Here is an 18382-nt window from a genome sequence, read left to right on the forward strand (position 1 = left end):
GCTACCTAATTTTGCCTTTATATGTTCCTAATGTTTTACATTTTTTACTATAAAGAGCACGTGTATCACTTTCGTACCTTAACATTATGAGTTTCAGATTTTTAAATACCAGATTCCTTAAAAGTGAGGCATTTTGTTTTCTCTCACAATTTACTGCTGTCACGTTAGTTGCAGTGTTATTTCCTTTAGGAAGATGTGTGCCTAGGACCTCTGGTGTTTAGTGAAGTTGTCTAATGTTGGAAGCTGTCTACCGGAGCTATTTGTGCACATATTCACTTTGTTTTCCAGGGTGGCCTGTGTGAGCACCCCTAGTGTTTACCAGAAACTGAGAGAGCTGCACAGAGAAGACTTGGCTGTATACCTCTTTGAGTATGACAGAAGATTCTCCATTTATGGAGAGGAGTTTATCTTCTATGATTACAATAATCCACTGGACTTCCCTGTAAATATTGCCCATCATAGTTTTGACATTGTCATAGCGGATCCCCCCTATCTTTCTGAGGAATGTCTCAGGAAAACCTCAGAAACCATCAAGTACCTGACTCAGGGCAAGATTCTGCTGTGCACAGGTAGGTGCTGGCCTGCCATCTCATAAAGGTTGATAATGGTGGATATTCAAGCCTCAGCTGTCAAGAGTTGAAAGATCTTAGAACTCAGATCCTGAATCTACCACTTGTTGTGTGACCATAAACAGGATTTGTAACCTCTCTCTGCCCCCGTTTCCTCATCTGTAAATATGGGGCTGGTAATGCTGCCTGACTTCCAGTGTTGGAGGACTGAGTGCCTGACACACATTGGGTGGGATTGCATGTGGTGAATATTCATCATGGTTGTCATCAGTAGTTAAAGTAGCCTCTGCACTTGATGTTGAATCTGTGGAGTTAACGTGGATTGCCTGGGGTTACAAGTTAGGCATTGGTTCGGGTTTGTTATAGCAGAACAGTGTTCTTTCTGGGGAGATTGAGATACACTATTTTCTTAAGATGGATGTAGTGAAATCTGACACAGAACTAAAACTATAACTACCTCTATGGTCTGGGCAGCCTGGTGTCCAAGCCTTGAGTGCAGTCCCCTGCTCCTGTACCTAGCCTGTGGCCGTGCTTCTGCTTGGAGCACCCTGGGCTGAGCAGTGGAGCTGTTCTTCTGGTTGTCGAGTTGTAGACTTAGTCAAAAACACAACTCTTGTTCACACAACTAGTATTTACTAATTAATTCATAGCAGTGACTAGCCCTTTGTGCCAGCTGACAGGCAGATTGCCTGACCTCATGGAGCATACATTTGGTTTTAGGGGACAGATTAAAAAATGTAATACAACAGAAGAAATGAATTCCTAATTTTGATAAGTATATGAAAAAATCAGAGAAAGACAGGCTGGCATAGAAGCAGGGGGCTGTACTTCAGATCCACGAGTTCTCTGGGCTGAGCTGCATTGCAGCAGTGGCCTCAAGGGGAGTCCGATGAGAGGGCCCCAGCAGGTGCTGGTGAGAGTTGAAATTTTCTTTTACAGTGTCCAGCCCCAAAGGAACAAGATCCAGTTTGTCTAAACAAGTTCACTTTAACTTTATACCAAAAAGATTTATGGGGGTGAGTGGACGTAGCTTTGGACGAGGTTGGAGAGGAAACTAAAAGAATGTGCTGTGCTCTGCATGTGGGAAGTGAGAAAGGGGAGAATCCAGGATGAGTCCTGGGTTCCTACCTGTGCAGCACTTGCTACCATAGGCGTCGAGGAACAGGTGCTTGGCAGCATCTGGGGTGATATCCACAGCGGTGGGCAGTGCAAGACAGGCAGTGGGGTGAGGAAGGGGGTCTGAGGGAGAAACAGTGTGGTCATCCAAAGGTTGATGTGAATATATTCCTATGAGTTTACAAGATTGGATATTACTGAAAAGGGGATTCTTTGTTTTTAACATTGTTTAAAGTATTACAAATAGTAGTACATATGTCTCCTTTTTCCCCCATTGACCTCCCTTACCCCCTGGCACATGCCACACCTCCCTCCCACCCCCATCCCCAGTGTCTGTATCCATTGATTATGCTTACATGCATGCATAAAAATCCTTCGGTTGATCTCTTACACCCCCCCCCCCCCCAACCTTCCCGCTGTAGTTTGACAGTCTGTTCGATGCTTTTTTGTCTCTGTATCTATTTTTGTTCATCAGTTTATGATGTTCCACAAATGAGTGATATCATGTGATATTTATCTTTCTCTGACTGGCTTATTTCACTTAGCATAATGCTCTCCATGTCCATCCATGTTGTTTCAAATGTAAGAATTCCTTCTTTTTTACAGCAGCGTAGTATTCCATTGTGTAGATGTACCACAGTTTTCTAATCCACTCATCTGCTGATGGGCACTTAGGCTGTTTCCAAATCTTAGCTATTGTAAATTGTGCTGCTATGAACATAGGGGTGCATATATCCTTTCTGATTGGTGTTTCTGTTTTCTTGGGATATATTCCTAGAAGTGGTATTACTGGGTCAAATGGCAGTTCCATTTTTAATTTTTTGAGGAAACGCCATACTGTTTTCCACAGTGGCTGCACCAGTCTGCATTCCCACCAGTAGTGCAAGAGGGTTCTGAAAAGGGGATTCTTGATCAAAGTGGAAAACCAGGTTTCTTTCTTTCTTTTTAAAAGGCATTACAATATTTTATTTTATTTTGTATTGTTTTTTAAAATCCTCATCCAAGGATGTGTTTTTATTGATTTTAGGGAGAGGGAGGGAGGGAGGAGGAGGAGAGGAGAGGGAGAGAGGGGGGAGGGGAGAGAGAGAGAGAGAGAGAGAGAGAGAGAGAGAGAGAGAGAGAGAGAGAAACATCAATATGAGAGAGAAACATTGATTGGTTGCCTCCCGTATGCATCTAACTAGGGATCAAATTCACGACCTAGGTATGTGCTTGACCAGGAATTAAATCTGCAGTCTTTTGGTGTACAGGGCAATGCTCCAACCGAGCCACCCAGCTAGGGCAACACCAGTTTTTATTTATTTATTTACTAAATTTATTGGGGTGACATTGGGGAAACCTGCACCTGAAACAGATAGGTTTCAGGTGCAGGTTTCCATGTTACAAAACCAACAGTTTTTAATACTTATTCTTGCTTTCCTTAAATTACTTAGTAGGATATAATCTATTTCCAAGACACTTGAAGTGTCTTAGCTTTGTAGAGACAGGAAAACTATTAAATAAGAAAGAAAAGGAAGAAAGTAAGTAAATTTCAAAAATGTTGGAAAAGTAAAGAGGAATATGAAGAACTGACCTCCACCCTCATTTGCTGAGTGGTATTGTCACGTTGTGCCAGGGCCCAGGGTGCATGGTTGTATTTATCTTCTGGTTCATCTGGTCTGTTCTCTTCAGGTGCTGTCATGGAGGAAGAGGCAACAAAACTTCTTGGTGTGAAGACGTGCAAATTTATTCCAAAGCACACCCGGACCTTGGCAAATGAGTTTCGCTGTTACGTAAATTATGACTCTCAGCTAGACCATGATGTGTAAATGTAGACAGTGTATAATGCAGGACAGGACACTGTGTGACATTCCCCTCTTTATTTTCTTAGTAGGTTGTGAAGCTATGCACTCGGTCATCACACTTTTGGATAATTTAAAATTGACTTAAAAGATCACTCAGTATTGTCCTTGGCTGGCTTGCTCAGTGGTTAGAGCATTGGTCTGTGGTCTTGGGTTTGGTTTCCAGTCCAGGATGCGTACCTGGGTTGCAGGTTCGATTTTTTTCTCTGTCCCCCTCCTCTCTCCCTTCCACTCTCTAAAAGCAATATAAAAAACGTCCTCGGGCAAGGATTAAAAGATAATAAAAAAAGATCATCAGTATTTTTGAGACATTTATATTTTTATCATTAACCTGAGATGTTAAATATTCAGTAAATGTTCTTTTAAAAAATAACCCCTACGATAATATTTCCTTAAGGTTACTAAAAATTAACTAAGGAGGTAACACATACTATAACAAATCATGTGTAGAAATGTAATGTGTAATTTAGGAATGGTGGGCAAGTAGCAGTATAGAAATAACAATTTTAGTTGGTCTATAAATCTAGCCTGTAAGATGAGGGAAACCTTTTCTCCATGGGGGTAGAGGAAGGAAGAGGCAAAGCTTTACTCATATAAAAATGTATTTTAATAAGCAGCCAATATGTCTTTTTTGCTTTGGACCCTTTGTGATTCAAGTTTTGTGTTTTTTTAAATTGACTTTATAGACAGAGGGCAAGGGGAGAGAGAGAGAAAAAAACAACACACACATCAATTTGTTGTTCCATTTATTTATGCATTTGTTGGTTGTTTCTTGTATGTGCCCTCACCAGGGATCAAATCTACAACCTTGGCCTATGGGGATGATGCTCTAACCAACTGAGATACCTGGCCAGGGCTTGTGATTCCATTTTAACAAGCCCGTATTTGTTTGTGATTGGTGTCTGGATTTCAAGAATGACTTGTAGCTGTAGCCTGGCAACCTGAAAAGCTTGACGTAAGCCTGCATGTGTTCCTGTCTGTCTGTCTCCCTCCAGACAGGTGGAGTGCGCATGGCCACCAGCTGTTGAATGGCAAGGAAGGCTGGGCGATGCTCTCAAGTCTGTCTGTAAGCAGGGGGTTTTCAGGAGGTGACTTCATCTCTGACATTTTTACCATAGAACCGCAAAAACCAAAGAGGATGTTTAATAGACATATTTGTAAGTCCTTAATTCAAAAGTTTGCATTTACACCAAGACAACCATAATGTGAGTAGAAAGGGGAGGGATAATAATTGCAGTTTTGTTAGCAATTCAGATATTTCCATGTTGTTACTCAGCTGTGTGTAAGAGCAGATGAAATGTGTGGTGAAGTGAAACCCCATTTCAGATGAGAATCCCATGCTGGTTCCTTTCCTTTCCTTTCTGCAGTCTGAGCCTGAACCAGTTACTAAAACTGACCTCTTGTCCCTTCTGCCTTAATAGAAGAAATGCAGTCCTACCAGAAGTCTGGGTCATTGGCCTCTGAATGTGGAACAGCTGGCAGGAGCCAGTGTCTTCTGCGGGCTCTTCCCAAATGATTTCATTTTTACAAAATAAGTACACAACAGAAATATTGTCTGTTGGAAAAAATCTTCAATGACCAGTAAGGTACCTCCATTCCGAGCATTGCCATGAAACCCTCAAAATAGAATTACTTGAAGGAAAAGTAGGCATGGTGGCACTTTTTAAGAGGAGGGGAAGAAGCTATGAAATTTACAGTCCAATGCTGCTAGAATTTATTGTACTTGCCCATATCAACAAGATGCAACTGTGTTAACGATGTTACCAGGATCAGGAGGAAAAGATGTCCTTGAACTTTGGTGGCATAATTCTCTAGCCAGTATATTTCCCTAGTTGTCATTAAAACACAATACTAACCCCTTCCCTTCCAAAATAAAAAACTTTAATTTTAACAAGAGAACAAAATTCTGTTCAATAAACTATTCATTGAAGCAGTATCTCCCCATAATGGATCACAGCCCTCTAATTTCAATATATTCTCTCTAATTGCTGCTGTCTAGGGGTAGGTTTCGTTTTTATCTCAATTTTTATTTATTGATTTTCAAGAGATTGGAAGGCAGGAAGGGAGAGAGAGAAACATGGATTTGTTGTCCCACTCATTTATGCATTCATTCATTGGTTGATTCTGTATGTGCCCTGACCAGTGATCGAACCTACAACCTTGGGTATATTGGGACGACGCGCTAATCAACTGACCTACCTGGCCAGGGCATGGATAGATTTCATTTTAAACTTACCTTTCATACTTAAAAACAAACAAACAGGCCCTTTGAAGTAATATAAACACTTCAAATAAGAGCTGGATACTACTTATTCTCAATGTAACTCATGAGTCACTGGGACAGTGTGTTTTCGCTCCCTACTGTGTGTGGGCAAGACTGCTAGGTGCTTCACAATGGTGATCAGCCATCACAATACCTGTGAGGTGGATGGCACCACCTCATTTTATAGATGAGCAAACTAGCTCTGATTCTTGGGCAATATGTGAGGTGAGCAGAGGCCTGAGCATGCCCAGCGTGCTGACAGCCAATTCAGTTTCCACTTTCAGCTGAGTGCAGAGTTGGTGTGGTTCACAGCTGGTTCCAGGAGCTCAGCACCTGGAACAGGGCAAGTGCTCAATAAATAGTTAAGTGGATGAATGTGCCATTCAGAGAAAAAGTACAAAAGTTGCCTTTATAGATCTTAGAATGGAAAGCCAGTTTCTTCCTAATATTAGGACAATGCTCTAACCCAGCGGTCGCCAACCTTTTGGACCACATGGACCACCAGTGGTCCGTGGACCACCGGTTGGCGACCGCTGCTCTAACCAACTGAGGTACCTGGCCAGGGCAGGGATTTTGTTGTTGTTATCTGAACTAGTAACAAAAGGTTGCTCTGAACCTTCCGTTTCTGGACAATATACTCTAGAGATACCTCCACTAGGGCTACCTTTATAAAAAAAAAATCCCAAACTATATAGAACTATCCACGGCTACTTGGAAAATCCCGATCCTGTTCAGCAAGGTATTTTCATGCACAACTTCTGTCACCACATAGTAAAAGTTGAAAGTCCTCTCAGTGAACCTTGCGTCCAGATCAAATAAAGACTGATGGTGACTCAGGCAGCCAAAACTGTGTACTTCAACTGTGTACTTCTATGGCAGCTGAAACTTGGGAGTGAAACACATGAAGAAAGGGCACTTCTCGGCTTGGCTGGGGTGTCACAGGAGAGCAAAGAGATTGACTTTATGTTACTACTTGATTTAATCTTAAACTTCCACCATAAAATTAAGACAAAGACTTTAATAAACATATTGTTTCCTCTAAAACTCAGTTGAGCCCATGAGAAAGAAATACACACAAGCAATATACCTTCACCAGCAACTGTTTTAAAGATTTAAAAAGTACCTCTTACTTTTACAAATCATTATGTTCAGGGACAGACTTCCAGGCTAAAGAAGTAAGGATTTAGCTCACAATGCAACATATAGAAAAAGAGGCTCAATACTGCTTTCTTGAAATTGTAAGTTAGCTCATTTTCCCCTCATATGTGACTAGTACCAGAAGCCCTTCAAACAGCCAAGTTAAGTTCTTGAGAGTTGGCAAAGATGTCACGTTCCACCTGTCGCCTTTATCTCATTACCTCTTACCTACAAATTGGCCCACTGACTTTGAAAAGTGAAGAAAAAAAAAAGATTTTAATTCAGTAAACCTGCAGCCATTGATATGCTAGTAAATAAACCGAAGTTTAGGATTTCTGGGATGGCTCTGAGGTACCTGAGCCTATTACACTTCCCTTTTATCCCTGTAGCAGCTCCTGGAGACTGACAGCTGGGCATGTCGGGTTCAACCCTGTCCATCTGGTTGTGCCAGCAATGAGGACAGGCTGGCTGCAGAGACTCAGGACACAGCACCAGGTAAGGTTTATCTGAGGATTCCAACTGTGCTTCTACAAGCTAGCGGAAGGGAAAACATGGTTTATAAAACAAGTAAAAATTTTTATTCAAAATCACTAATATAAAAATAGTTTCTGCCCTTATTGAAAATAAGTAGCTATATATGCTTATAAAAAGATAGTTTAAAACGCATCTATCACCTACGTGTGGAGGCTGTGGCCTGCTTGTCCGAGCAGCGGTGCCACCTGGTACACTGACGCGGTGGGGTGGGGTCAGCAGCCTCAGGGGTGGTGGTGGCCCGTCCTGTCCCAGAGGCCGGTCCCTACACTAAGCCAACTCCTTTCAGTCCCATCAGCTGGGCGCTGACTCCGCCTAGAATAGAAGAAGCCCTAACAACAGAGAGGTTACCCTGCGGGGCCCCGGGCAGAAAGACCTGCCCAGGTCACTGTCCTGCTCCTGAGCGGAAAGGCCTGCGTAGGTCCCTGTCCCACTCCTCGTGACCGGGCTCCTGGTTCCGCTCTTTTCCGCCGCGGTCCGTTCCGGTGGCAGCTGGCACGTCGTGGTCGGGCGCGGGAACGCAGGTGCAGCCCACGGGCACCGCCACGTACTCCTCCGCGTAGACGGAGCGGCCCCCCGCACAGCCTGCAGTGCGGCGCAGCACGACCGTGGGCAGCAACACGGGTGCACTGCGGAGGCTGAGGTCCTCCTCTCCGCGCGGCCCGGTCAGGCAGCCTCGGCACAGGCAGTAGGCCTCCGGCAGGAGCCGAGGGTAGCGGGTGGGGTCGTAGGACAGCCTGCGGAGAGAGGCGGGATCAGTGCAAGCTTGTGCAGTGCCTTTGGGATCAGTGCCAGTTTTTGCACACCGGGTCAGAGTGCCCCGGGTTCAGTGAACAGCCCCAGTCACTTCGCATGGGGTCAGCCGGCAGGGCCTTAGTGCAAACTCGGGTGGAGGGAGCGCCACCTGTTGAGCGGGCAGCTTAAGGGGTCCTAGGCAGTGCTGAGGTTACCGCTCACATGAAGCAGGAAGGTTGGCTGGACACTTGACCCCAGGTAGTGTCCATGCGAGACTCGGATCTACAGATCCCAAAGACAAGCTTTACAGCTGGCCTCGGGCCATTCCCTAAAATCAGGCTCTTAACTAGTGCCCTTAGAAAAATAACCTCTACACTGTGCACATGCACCAACAGGTGACCCACACAGCCACTGAGTGTGTGATCAGACACCCTCCCTGTGCCAGGACCCCAACTCCAACTCTAAGGGGCCACCCCTGAGCAGAACTGTGCCTGCTCCATCCCACCAGGCTCTGCAGCCTCAGAAAAGGCCACACTGCCAGGGCACTGCCCACACAGGTCCCCAGGACAGGCGATGTGCATGGGGCTAGCTGACCTGGGCAATAGACCATGTAGACACTGGTCACCTGGCCACTCTAACAGCCACGAGCAAAGACACCTGTCCAGAAGGCCACACGTGAGCCCTATGTCCATCTGTCAGGGTCCATGTGCCCTCCTCTGTGAAGATGCTGAAGTGACATCAGGAAATGTCAGGCCTGGCCAGTCTGGAACATTTGAAAAGTGCGGGAAGGTTTAAACTTAGTCATCTTCATCCTGATCCAGGCTTTCCTACTTTCAGGTCAGATGCAAAGGTCCAAGTGTCAAACACCAGCAAACAGCCTGCTCCCACACTGCAGAGGGTCTGGTGCTCCCTGGGGGAACAAGAAAAACCCCAAGCCCCTCTCTACCCTCTGCCTCTTCCTCCCCAAAGCAAGGAAGCCATTAATGGGGACCTAGGACTCCTCCATAGTTTCTCTTTTCAGAGGGTGGGATTAGCCCCCTTTCTCACAGGATTGCCATGACTCCAAGTTCTCATTTCCATTAGTCTGCCCATTTAAAACTTGTGTGATTGTCTTATGAATGGTTTTCTTTCTTCTGGAGCTTAGTGCTGGGGACCCTAAAATCTCAGAATCAGAGCTACGACTTCTCCAACCACTCAAGCAACACCCCTATTTGCAGACCTACCATGTGCCAGTCCAGGAAGGCCCCCAAAGTGCTGACCAATGGGAGCCTGAAATAAATGGAAAAAATGATAGATGCTTAGAAGTTTCTGAATCCTAGAACTTGAGGTGTGCATGGTTTCTCCTCCATTTCTTTTACTGCGTGCTCCTGGCAGCAGTGAGGCTGCAGTACCTTAGGCATCCCAGGAAGGGCCTGGCCAGGGCTCCTCTGACCCTTGTGCCTTGCATAGGTCCTTCAAGTGACTGGTTCTGTGGACTAGTCCTCACTGTTAATGACTAAATGCATCAACCAGGTTGAGAGGTTTCCAGTTAAGATGTTGGGACTGTCTAGTAAAGGAGGCAAGGGGGCAGGAGCAGCAGGGAGTGGGAGGGGTGGAGTGGGTGAGGGACAGCTGAGGCTGTTGCAGGAACGAAGTGGAAGATGCTGCTGGGCCGGTGCTGGGGCCAGGGAGGGCGTGACAGGATTAAAGAACAGGATTAGAGACCATGCCACTGAGGCCCAAAGAGTATGGATGGCCCTGGACGGGTAAAGAGGGTACATGAGTCCTGCTTGGACCAAACATCTTCAGACACTGATGACTAGGATGGCTGGGCAGAGAAGAGTCTAGAAATGGTATCTCCATGCAATGACAAGTTTACTCAATGCCAACTATGTGCCATTTACAGAATGGGAGAGAGCTAAGATAGTTTTGCCTAAAGGGAGGTGCTGTGTGGGTGTCCATGTCTCAGAGGTGGTTAACACCTGGGGGGTAACACTTGTGGAAGGAGAGGACTTGAGGGAGGGCAGGTTGCCCTGAAGAGAGGGTGGGTCACGGTTCAACTGGAGGACCTGCCACTAGAACATTCTAAAGCTGAGAGGCACATTTCCTGTTTGAGTCATCAGGGATTCCAAGACTCCCACTGGGGTGACCAGAAGGATGAAGGTAGTAATGGGGGAGCAAGGAGGCCTCAGGCACAGGCAACCCTGCTGGTGGTGTGCGCACAGGCGAGGTCTACTAATTTCCTTCTCATTGCTGCACTATGGGGAGAGAGGCAGACTCAACCATGAATACTAATACTTGTGTTATGTGCAAACATGAGTGCAGTGGGGGCTGCCTACAAAATGCAAGTGTCTCTGCCACCAAGACCCTTACATTTACAGATTCCACTACTCACATTCTGACTCGCACTCAAATTAGACTCAAGCTTCTCATCATTGCTGTTCCCTCGGTACTGATGTCCAGGCTTTTGTAGTACAGTGAACTCTATCCTTATGAGGACTGACAAAGCCGTCCATCCCTACCTTCCCCACCTTCCCACCTCCTCTGAAATACCTCATTCCTACCCAACTGTGGTGCTGAGGCACAGGCTTCCTCGGACTCCCTCATGCTGGGGGTTCACATCAGGAAGAATCCAGAGTCTTCTGCTTTGCTTTCAGAGGCCTGCATGACGTGGTCCTTCCTGGTACCTTCCCCACACCTCTTCACCATCTTCCCTTCCGTGCATACCCCCAGGCACCCCACAGCGGGATGTGCCCTGCATGGACTGCAGCTCAGCTCTGCTCAGGGTGCTCTTTCCCAAAACCAATATCAACTCAGTGAAGACCCACTATATTTAAGGACCAATTCAAGCCAATATCTTAAGTTTTCCAATTTCCTTAGTTGAATTTAATCTGCTCTTTCCCCATATTCTCATAACACCTTGGACCTCTCAGAGAAAAAGTTGGTGAGCTGATGATGGTTTCCCATCCTTCATACCTGGAGGTTAATATAAGACCCTAACTGAACATTTGAATGAAAGGAAATTTCTAAAATCTCCAGTCATTCTCAACATTTATTCCACAAGGATCTGCATGCCGATAACGTTTGGGGCAGTGGGGTGTCAATGAATCATCTATCCAAGGACTCATTTGGGGGATAAATGTGCAAAGAAACACCTAGACAGCTGACCCTGCATGGCAGCCAGGGGAGGCTTCCTGGCAAATGTGGTTCTCGGGTGCATCTGTTCAGAGGAAGGAAAAAGGGCTGTTAGGGCAGAGGCCAAAGCTGAGAGTTGAGGGCCCAAGTTACAGTTAGAACTGCAAGGAAGGAAGGCAAGATAGGGCTGGGGTGACTGTGGAGACTAGACCAGTAAGAGTCTTGATTCATAGCAGGGAACTTGGGGTTTAACTCTGAAGGTGATGAGAAGAGTGTTAGAGAGGGATGTGTCCTGATCAGAGTATGTTAGTGGATCCCTCAGACAATGGGATGGAAGATGATCTAGAGCTGAGAGAGGTACTGGTGGGAAGGTAGAGATTTTCAAATTATTAGCATATAGAGCAGGGGTGGGGAACGTACAGCCTGTGAAATCATTTGGTCTGGCCCTGCCAAGGCATTAGGGATGAATTAATGAAATGTTTGACCAAATATAGCAGGACTAGAGGCCCGGTGCATGAAATTCGTGCACTGGGGAGTGTCCCTCAGCCCAGCCTACACCCTCTCCAATCTGGGACATCCCTCTCACAATCTTGGACTGCTGGCTCCTAACCACTCACCTGCCTGCCTGCCTGATCACCCCTCACCGCTTCTGCTTGCCAGCCTGATTGCCCCCAACTGCCCTCCCCTGCAGGCCTGTTCACCCCCAACTGCCCTTCCCTGCTGGCCTGATTGATCACCCACAACTGCCCTCCTCTGCCGGCCATCTTGTGGCACCCATCTTGTGATGACGTGAGGGCATCGTGCAAGGGCGCAAGGGCCACCTAGGCTTTTATTAATATAGGTAATTTTTAAGTTGATAATTTGTATGGCCTGCAAATGATGTCATAAATGTCCAAATGGCCCTTGGCTGAAAGAAGGTTCCCCACCCCTGATATAGAAGGTGGTTCAATGAAATTGTTCAGGGCATTATGTGAAGACATATCAAGTAAAAGGCAGGAAAATCAACTTTTAAGGGACAAGAAGTCTAATTGTGGAGACTGTTAGAGGCAGCAGTGGCCTCCCTGGAGCCAAGATGGGCAGAGGCTTGAGAAGAGGCTGGTCCAACTGGAATCTGATTTAGCCTATTTACTGTTAATACAGGTATGGAGAACACACTCAAAAGTACTATGAGGATATGACCAACAGCATATAGAATGTAGGAGACTCCGCACACATTTCATTCCAAAGGGGAAAAAAGAGGGAGGGGGGCTGCCCTCAGTGACTGGATTGGGGGAGAGGCTATCCTCCAGTATCCTAGGAACCAGAGCAATACTTTCCCTTCACGGGAGAACTGATAAAAACTCTAGGTTTCCAGCCAACCCCATTGGTCTCCATACAAGGACCTATGTTCAGACAAGGCTGAGGACTAGCTCTGGGACAGGGAAACACACCCACCATATTCTCTGAAAACCAAACAGCACCTCCCCCACCTAAAGCTCTAACAGAAACAGACCTTTGAGTTATTAAGATTGACAGGTGGCTAGCAGACAAAGGCAGGCAGAGGTGGAGCCTGAGGAACCAGGGGAAGTGCACTGATCCAGCCCTGGGCCCCATGCTGCTAACAAACCTACTTCAGAGGGCTAATTAACCCCTCCTGCTTGCAGCCAAGGCCTGTGGAGACAGACACAAGTGGTGGATTGGTGGATGGCTAGGAACATCAAGCAGGTTGCTGAAAGCCAAAAGATAGTACCTGACTGTGGTTACCACCTAAGTACCTAACAGGAAGCCCAGAATTGACAGACAGAACGGAAGAGTGGGATCCAAAGCGAGCTCCCAGGGGGCACTAAACTTGGCTGAAACAAATGCCACTTCAGGGTTTTGTTTTGTTTTGAAATATATTTTACTGATTTTTTACAGAGAGGAAGGGAGAGAGATAGAGAGTTAGAAACATCGATGAGAGAGAGACATCGATCAGCTGCCTCCTGCACACCTCCTACTGAGGATGTGCCCGCAACCAAGGTACATGCCTTTGACCGGAATCGAACCTGGGACCCTTCCGTCTGCAGGCTGATGTTCTATCCACTGAGCCAAACCAGTCAGGGCTCAGGGTTATTTTTTTAAAACTTTTTCCCCTACTCTTTTTTCCTCTCCTTTTTAATTTTTTTCCCTTTTAAAATTTATGTTCTTTATCTGTTTTGTTATTTTTCTAGTTTCTGTTGTTTCGTTCATATATCTAATTTTCCTCTTCCCTTTTCTTACGCAATTTTCTTTCATTACTCATTTTTTTTCCCTCTCTTTTTCTCCTGCTTGCACATCTTTTTTATTTTTCTTATTTTAGGCCTATCTACTTTCTCCTCTATTTTCCTTTTCAAAAATTTTCTTGTCTTTTCATTTCTTTTCCACCGCCTTTATTTAAAATGGCTCCCTTCCCTTTTCCTCTAATTCTTTATTCTTATTTTCTTTATTTCAGCTCTGCACATAACATATTCTGCCCCCTTCTCTTGTTTTTTGTTTGTGCTTTTTAAAATTTGTTTGTTTTGTTTCTCATTTTTTTTTTCATTCTTTATTTTTTTCTCTTATTCTTGCTTTCTATTCTCTTTCCTAATTCTTTCTTCTCTGGTGGTTGCTTTTGTTGGTGCTGTAGGGGACTTGTGTATGTTTTTGTTTTATTAATTCTGTTTCAGGTTTTGTTGTGTTTTGTTTTATTTTGTCCTGATTGGTCAGCACCTCCACAACAGCTCACTCAATGTAGTTGGGGTTGAGCCACATAGCCAGCCTGAGAGGAGACTCCAGCTACAAATGGGACAATAACATTCAAGACACAACTACAGCAAGAGAACCCAAATAACTAAAGTAGGGGGCTTTCCTAGAGCACCCAGCTCAGGAGATCTAAGAGACTCCCAAGTTCCACAAAACACCTACTACATAAAACTACCCCACAAAATCTGGGAGGCATAGCAGTTTAATCCAATACATAGAAACAAAAACAAAGGGACAGCAAAAATGGGGAGACATAAAAAAATGTGGAGACAAAGAAACAACCCCCAAATGAAAGAAGAGGAATTGCCAGAAAAGGAACGAAATGAAATGAAAGTAAACAATTTGTTAGATCAGGAACTCAGAGTAATGGTAATAAGGATTCTCAAACAATTCAGTGAGAACTACAAGCAACTTTATAAGAACTATAAGAGTCTTTTTTTAAAATTACTGATTCCAGAGAGGAAGGGAGAGGGAGAGAGAGATAGAAACATCAATGAGAGAGAGTCATTGATCGGCTGCCTCCTGCACACCCCCTACTGGGGATCAAGACCACAACCTGGGCATGTGCCCTTGACTAGAATCAAACCCAGGACCCTCAGTCCACAGGCCAACACTCAATCCACTGAGCCAAACCGGCTAGGGCATACGGTTCTTTTTTTTTTTTTTTTTTTTTTTTTTTTTTTAAATATATTTTATTGATTTTTTACAGAGAGGAAGAGAGAGAGAGATAGAGAGTTAGAAACATCGATGAGAGAGGAACATCAACCAGCTGCCTCCTGCACACCTCCTACTGGGGGTGTGCCCGCAACCAAGGTACATGCCCTTGACCGGAATCGAACCTGGGACCTTTCAGTCCGCAGGCCGACGCTCTATCCACTGAGCCAAACCGGTTTCGGCAGCATACGGTTCTTAATGAGAGCTACACCAACAGGAAACGAGAGCTTGAAACAATAAATAATAATCAACTGGAAATGAGGAATGACATAGCTGAAATAAAGAACACCCTGGAAAGATTCAACAGTAGTCTAGAAGGAGCTGAAGACCAAATCAGTGAAGTAGAAGACAAGGTAGAAAAAAATATTCATTCAGAGCAGCAAATGGGGAAAAAAATTTTTTTAAAGCATGAGGTGAGTTTGAGGGAGCTTTGGATATGAGACATAACAACATTTGCATTATAGGGATACCAGACGGAGCAGAATCTGATAAAGGAATAGACAACTTGTTTGAGGAAATAATAGCAGAAAATTTCCCTAACCTGGTGAAGAAAAAAGTCATTCAAGTTCAGGAAACAAAGAGAGTCCCAAACAAGATAAACTCCAAAAGACCCACACCTAGGCACATAATAAAAATGTCAAACATTGGAGAACCAAGATGGCGGCGTAGGGAGCGGACCTGTGTGTGCTGCTCTCTCACAGCATCATTGAAACTATCAACTATGAAGTAAACAACCGCCACTCAGAACCATGGGGAAGTTGGCCCAGTGGGAGATCTACAACTGGAGGAAAAGAAAGAAGCGCAGTGAGACTGAGTGGGAGCTACGGAGGCACCAAAACCAGAGGTACGCAGTCACACGCCACGCGGGCTGCAAATGGATTCTCGGTTTTTTACGAACCCTCGAATCCTCTGGGCTTGCTCGGGGCGGGTCTCTGAGGCCCCAGATCCCACAGGGAGAGGCGGCCACGGCCTTGCAGTGGTCGGAGAGCGAGGGAAGCTCTGATACGCGGCTGCTCGCCGGCACCGAGGGACAAGAAGTCCTGGTGTCCCGGGGAGGCGAGGGGCGCGGAGACGCCGCCATCGCTATTTCATCCATGCTGGTGACTCCCTGTGACCGCGCCCTACCCTCAGGGCTGTGCCAGAGGCACAAGAGGGAATGACTGTGCTTTTACAAACTCTCAAATCCACTGAGCTGGTTCGGGCGGGTCTCTGAGGCCCCAGGCCCCAAGGCGAGAGACGGCACGGCCTTCCAGCGGTCAGGAAGCGAGGGAGGCTCTGGCGCTCGGCTGCTCGCCGGCACTGGGGGACACAAAGTCCTGGAGTCCTGGATAGGCAAGGGGCCGCTGAGTCTCCGCCCCGGCGACTCCCTGTGACCCCGCCCTACGCAATTTACATTCCCATCTGGGCTGTGCCAGACCCACAAGTAGAAGCGCCTTTTCCTCTGCAAACTTTCAAATCCACTGAGCTGGTTCAGGCGGGATCATGAAGCACCAGACCCTACGGGGAGAGGCAGCACGGCCTTGCAGCCATCAGAAAGCGAGGGAGACTCTGTTGCACAGCTGCTCGCCGGCACTGGGGGACACAAAGCCCTGGCAGAGAGTCAAGGGGCCGCGGAGACTCAGCCAGTGCTATTTGCTCCGCCATGGCGACTCCCTGAGTCTCAGCCTTAATCAATTTACATCCCCATCCAAGCTGTGCCAGGTGCACAAAAAGACCCACCTGCGCTTTTGCAGCCTATCCCAACAAATTGCAGACTTCAACTGCTCGCAGCCATGAGAGACACACTCAAGAAGCAGACCCAGGAGAACCAGGATGGCGGCATAAGGAAGAGACCTGTGCGTGCTACCTCACACAACAACATCGAAACTACCAAATATCAGACAAACACCTATCATACAGAACCATGGGAAAGTTGGCCCAGTGGAAGCTCTACAACTGGAAGGAGAGAAAGATCATTGAGACTGAGTAGGATGTGACACCAAGTACAGAGCCCAACCCAACAAACTGCAGATTTCAACTCCTCGCATAGAAAGAAGCGCATAGAGACTGAGTAGGATGTGCTGAAGCACCAAGTACAGAGCCCATCCCAGCAGGCTGCAGATTTCAGCTCCTTGCATCTGGGAGGGACGCAATCGGGGGGCAGAGTCGGGTCCGGGGCCGGCCAGGGCTGGGCCTGACTCGGCCGGCATTGTGGAACTACTGTACCAGCAAGCGCACAAACATGCCCACTGGTCCCAGTCTCTGGTGGGGCACTGCGGGACAGCAGACAGGCAGTCTGTGCACTTGGTGGAGGGCAGGAGCGCTGGATGTGCAACCACCAGGAACGCCTGGAGATTTTGTCTGGTGGGGAGCCGCCGGCAGGGGAGAGAGGGCCAAACATCCTGTTTCCCCGGTAAGGCTGGGATGGCCCCGGTGAGGTTGAAACGGTCCCGGTGTGGTAGGGATGACCCCGGTCAGGTCAAAACGGCCCTGGTGTGGTAGGGACGACCCCGGCGAGGTTGAAACAGCCCCCGTGAGGTAGGGACGACCCCAGTCAGGTCGAAACAGCCCTGGTGTGGTAGGGACAACCCCGGTGAGGTTGAAACGGCCCCCGTGAGGTAGGGACGACCCCAGTCAGGTCAAAACGGCCCCGGTGTGGTAGGGACGACCCCGGTGAGGTTGAAACGGCCCCCGTGAGGTAGGGACGACCCCAGTCAGGTCGAAACGGCCCGGCGTGGTAGGGACAACCCCGGTCAGGTTGAAACGGCCCCCGTGAAGTAGGGACGACCCCAGTCAGGTCGAAACGGCCCCGGCGTGGTAGGGACAACCCCGGTCAGGTTGAAACGGCCCCCGTGAGGTAGGGACGACCCCGGTGAGGTTGAAACAGCCCCCGCGAGGTAGGGACGACCCCAGTCAGGTCGAAACGGCCCCGGCGTGGTAGGGACAACCCCGGTCAGGTTGAAACGGCCCCGGTGTGGTAGGGACAACCCCGGTGAGGTTGAAACGGCCCCCGTGAGGTAGGGACGACCCCAGCCAGGTCGCAACGGCCCCGGTGTGGTAGGGACGACCCCGGTGAGGTTGAAACAGCCCCCGTGAGGTAGAGACGACCCCAGTCAGGTCGAAACGGCCCCGGCGTGGTAGGGACAACCCCGGTCAGGTTGAAACGGCCTCCGCGAGGTAGGGACGACCCCGGTGAGGTCGAAACGGCCCCGGCGTGGTAGGGACAACCCCGGTCAGGTTGAAACGGCCCCCGTGAGGTAGGGACGACCCCAGTCAGGTCGAAACGGCCCCAGTGTGGTAGGGACAACTCCGGTCAGGTTGAAACAGCCCCGGTGTGGTAGGGACAACCCCGGTCAGGTTGAATCGGCCCCCGTGAGGTAGGGACGACCCCAGTCAGGTCGAAACGGCCCCGGCGTGGTAGGGACAACCCCGGTCAGGTTGAAACGGCCCCCGTGAGGTAGGGACGACCCCGGTGAGGTTGAAACAGCCCCCGTGAGGTAGGGACGACCCCAGTCAGGTCGAAACGGCCCCGGCGTGGTAGGGACTACCCCGGTCAGGTTGAAACGGCCCCCGTGAGGTAGGGACGACCCCGGTGAGGTTGAAACAGCCCCCGTGAGGTAGGGACGACCCCAGTCAGGTCGAAA

General features: G+C 47.8%; 2 protein-coding genes across 3 annotated transcripts in view; one reads left to right on the plus strand and one right to left on the minus strand.

The window, feature by feature from the left end:
• The window catches only part of EEF1AKMT1 (EEF1A lysine methyltransferase 1), a 44645-nt gene extending 37430 nt beyond the window's left edge, over positions 1-7215 (plus strand). For both annotated transcript variants that reach the window (XM_070409329.1, XM_070409331.1), the window contains exons 4-5: positions 289-569; positions 3357-7215. In XM_070409329.1, the coding sequence (XP_070265430.1) occupies positions 289-569; positions 3357-3493 (418 nt within the window). In that variant the 3' untranslated portion in view covers positions 3494-7215. The remainder of the gene's footprint in view (positions 1-288; positions 570-3356) is intronic.
• The window catches only part of IL17D (interleukin 17D), a 36353-nt gene continuing 24640 nt past the window's right edge, over positions 6670-18382 (minus strand). The window contains exon 3 of the mRNA XM_070409332.1: positions 6670-8194. Coding sequence (XP_070265433.1) covers positions 7843-8194 — 352 coding nt within the window. The 3' untranslated portion in view covers positions 6670-7842. The remainder of the gene's footprint in view (positions 8195-18382) is intronic.

This window comes from Myotis yumanensis, unplaced genomic scaffold (genome assembly GCF_028538775.1).
Source record: "Myotis yumanensis isolate MYYU_CA2020_CCGP unplaced genomic scaffold, mMyoYum1.0.hap1 SCAF_3, whole genome shotgun sequence".
NCBI classification, from domain to species: domain Eukaryota; kingdom Metazoa; phylum Chordata; class Mammalia; order Chiroptera; family Vespertilionidae; genus Myotis; species Myotis yumanensis.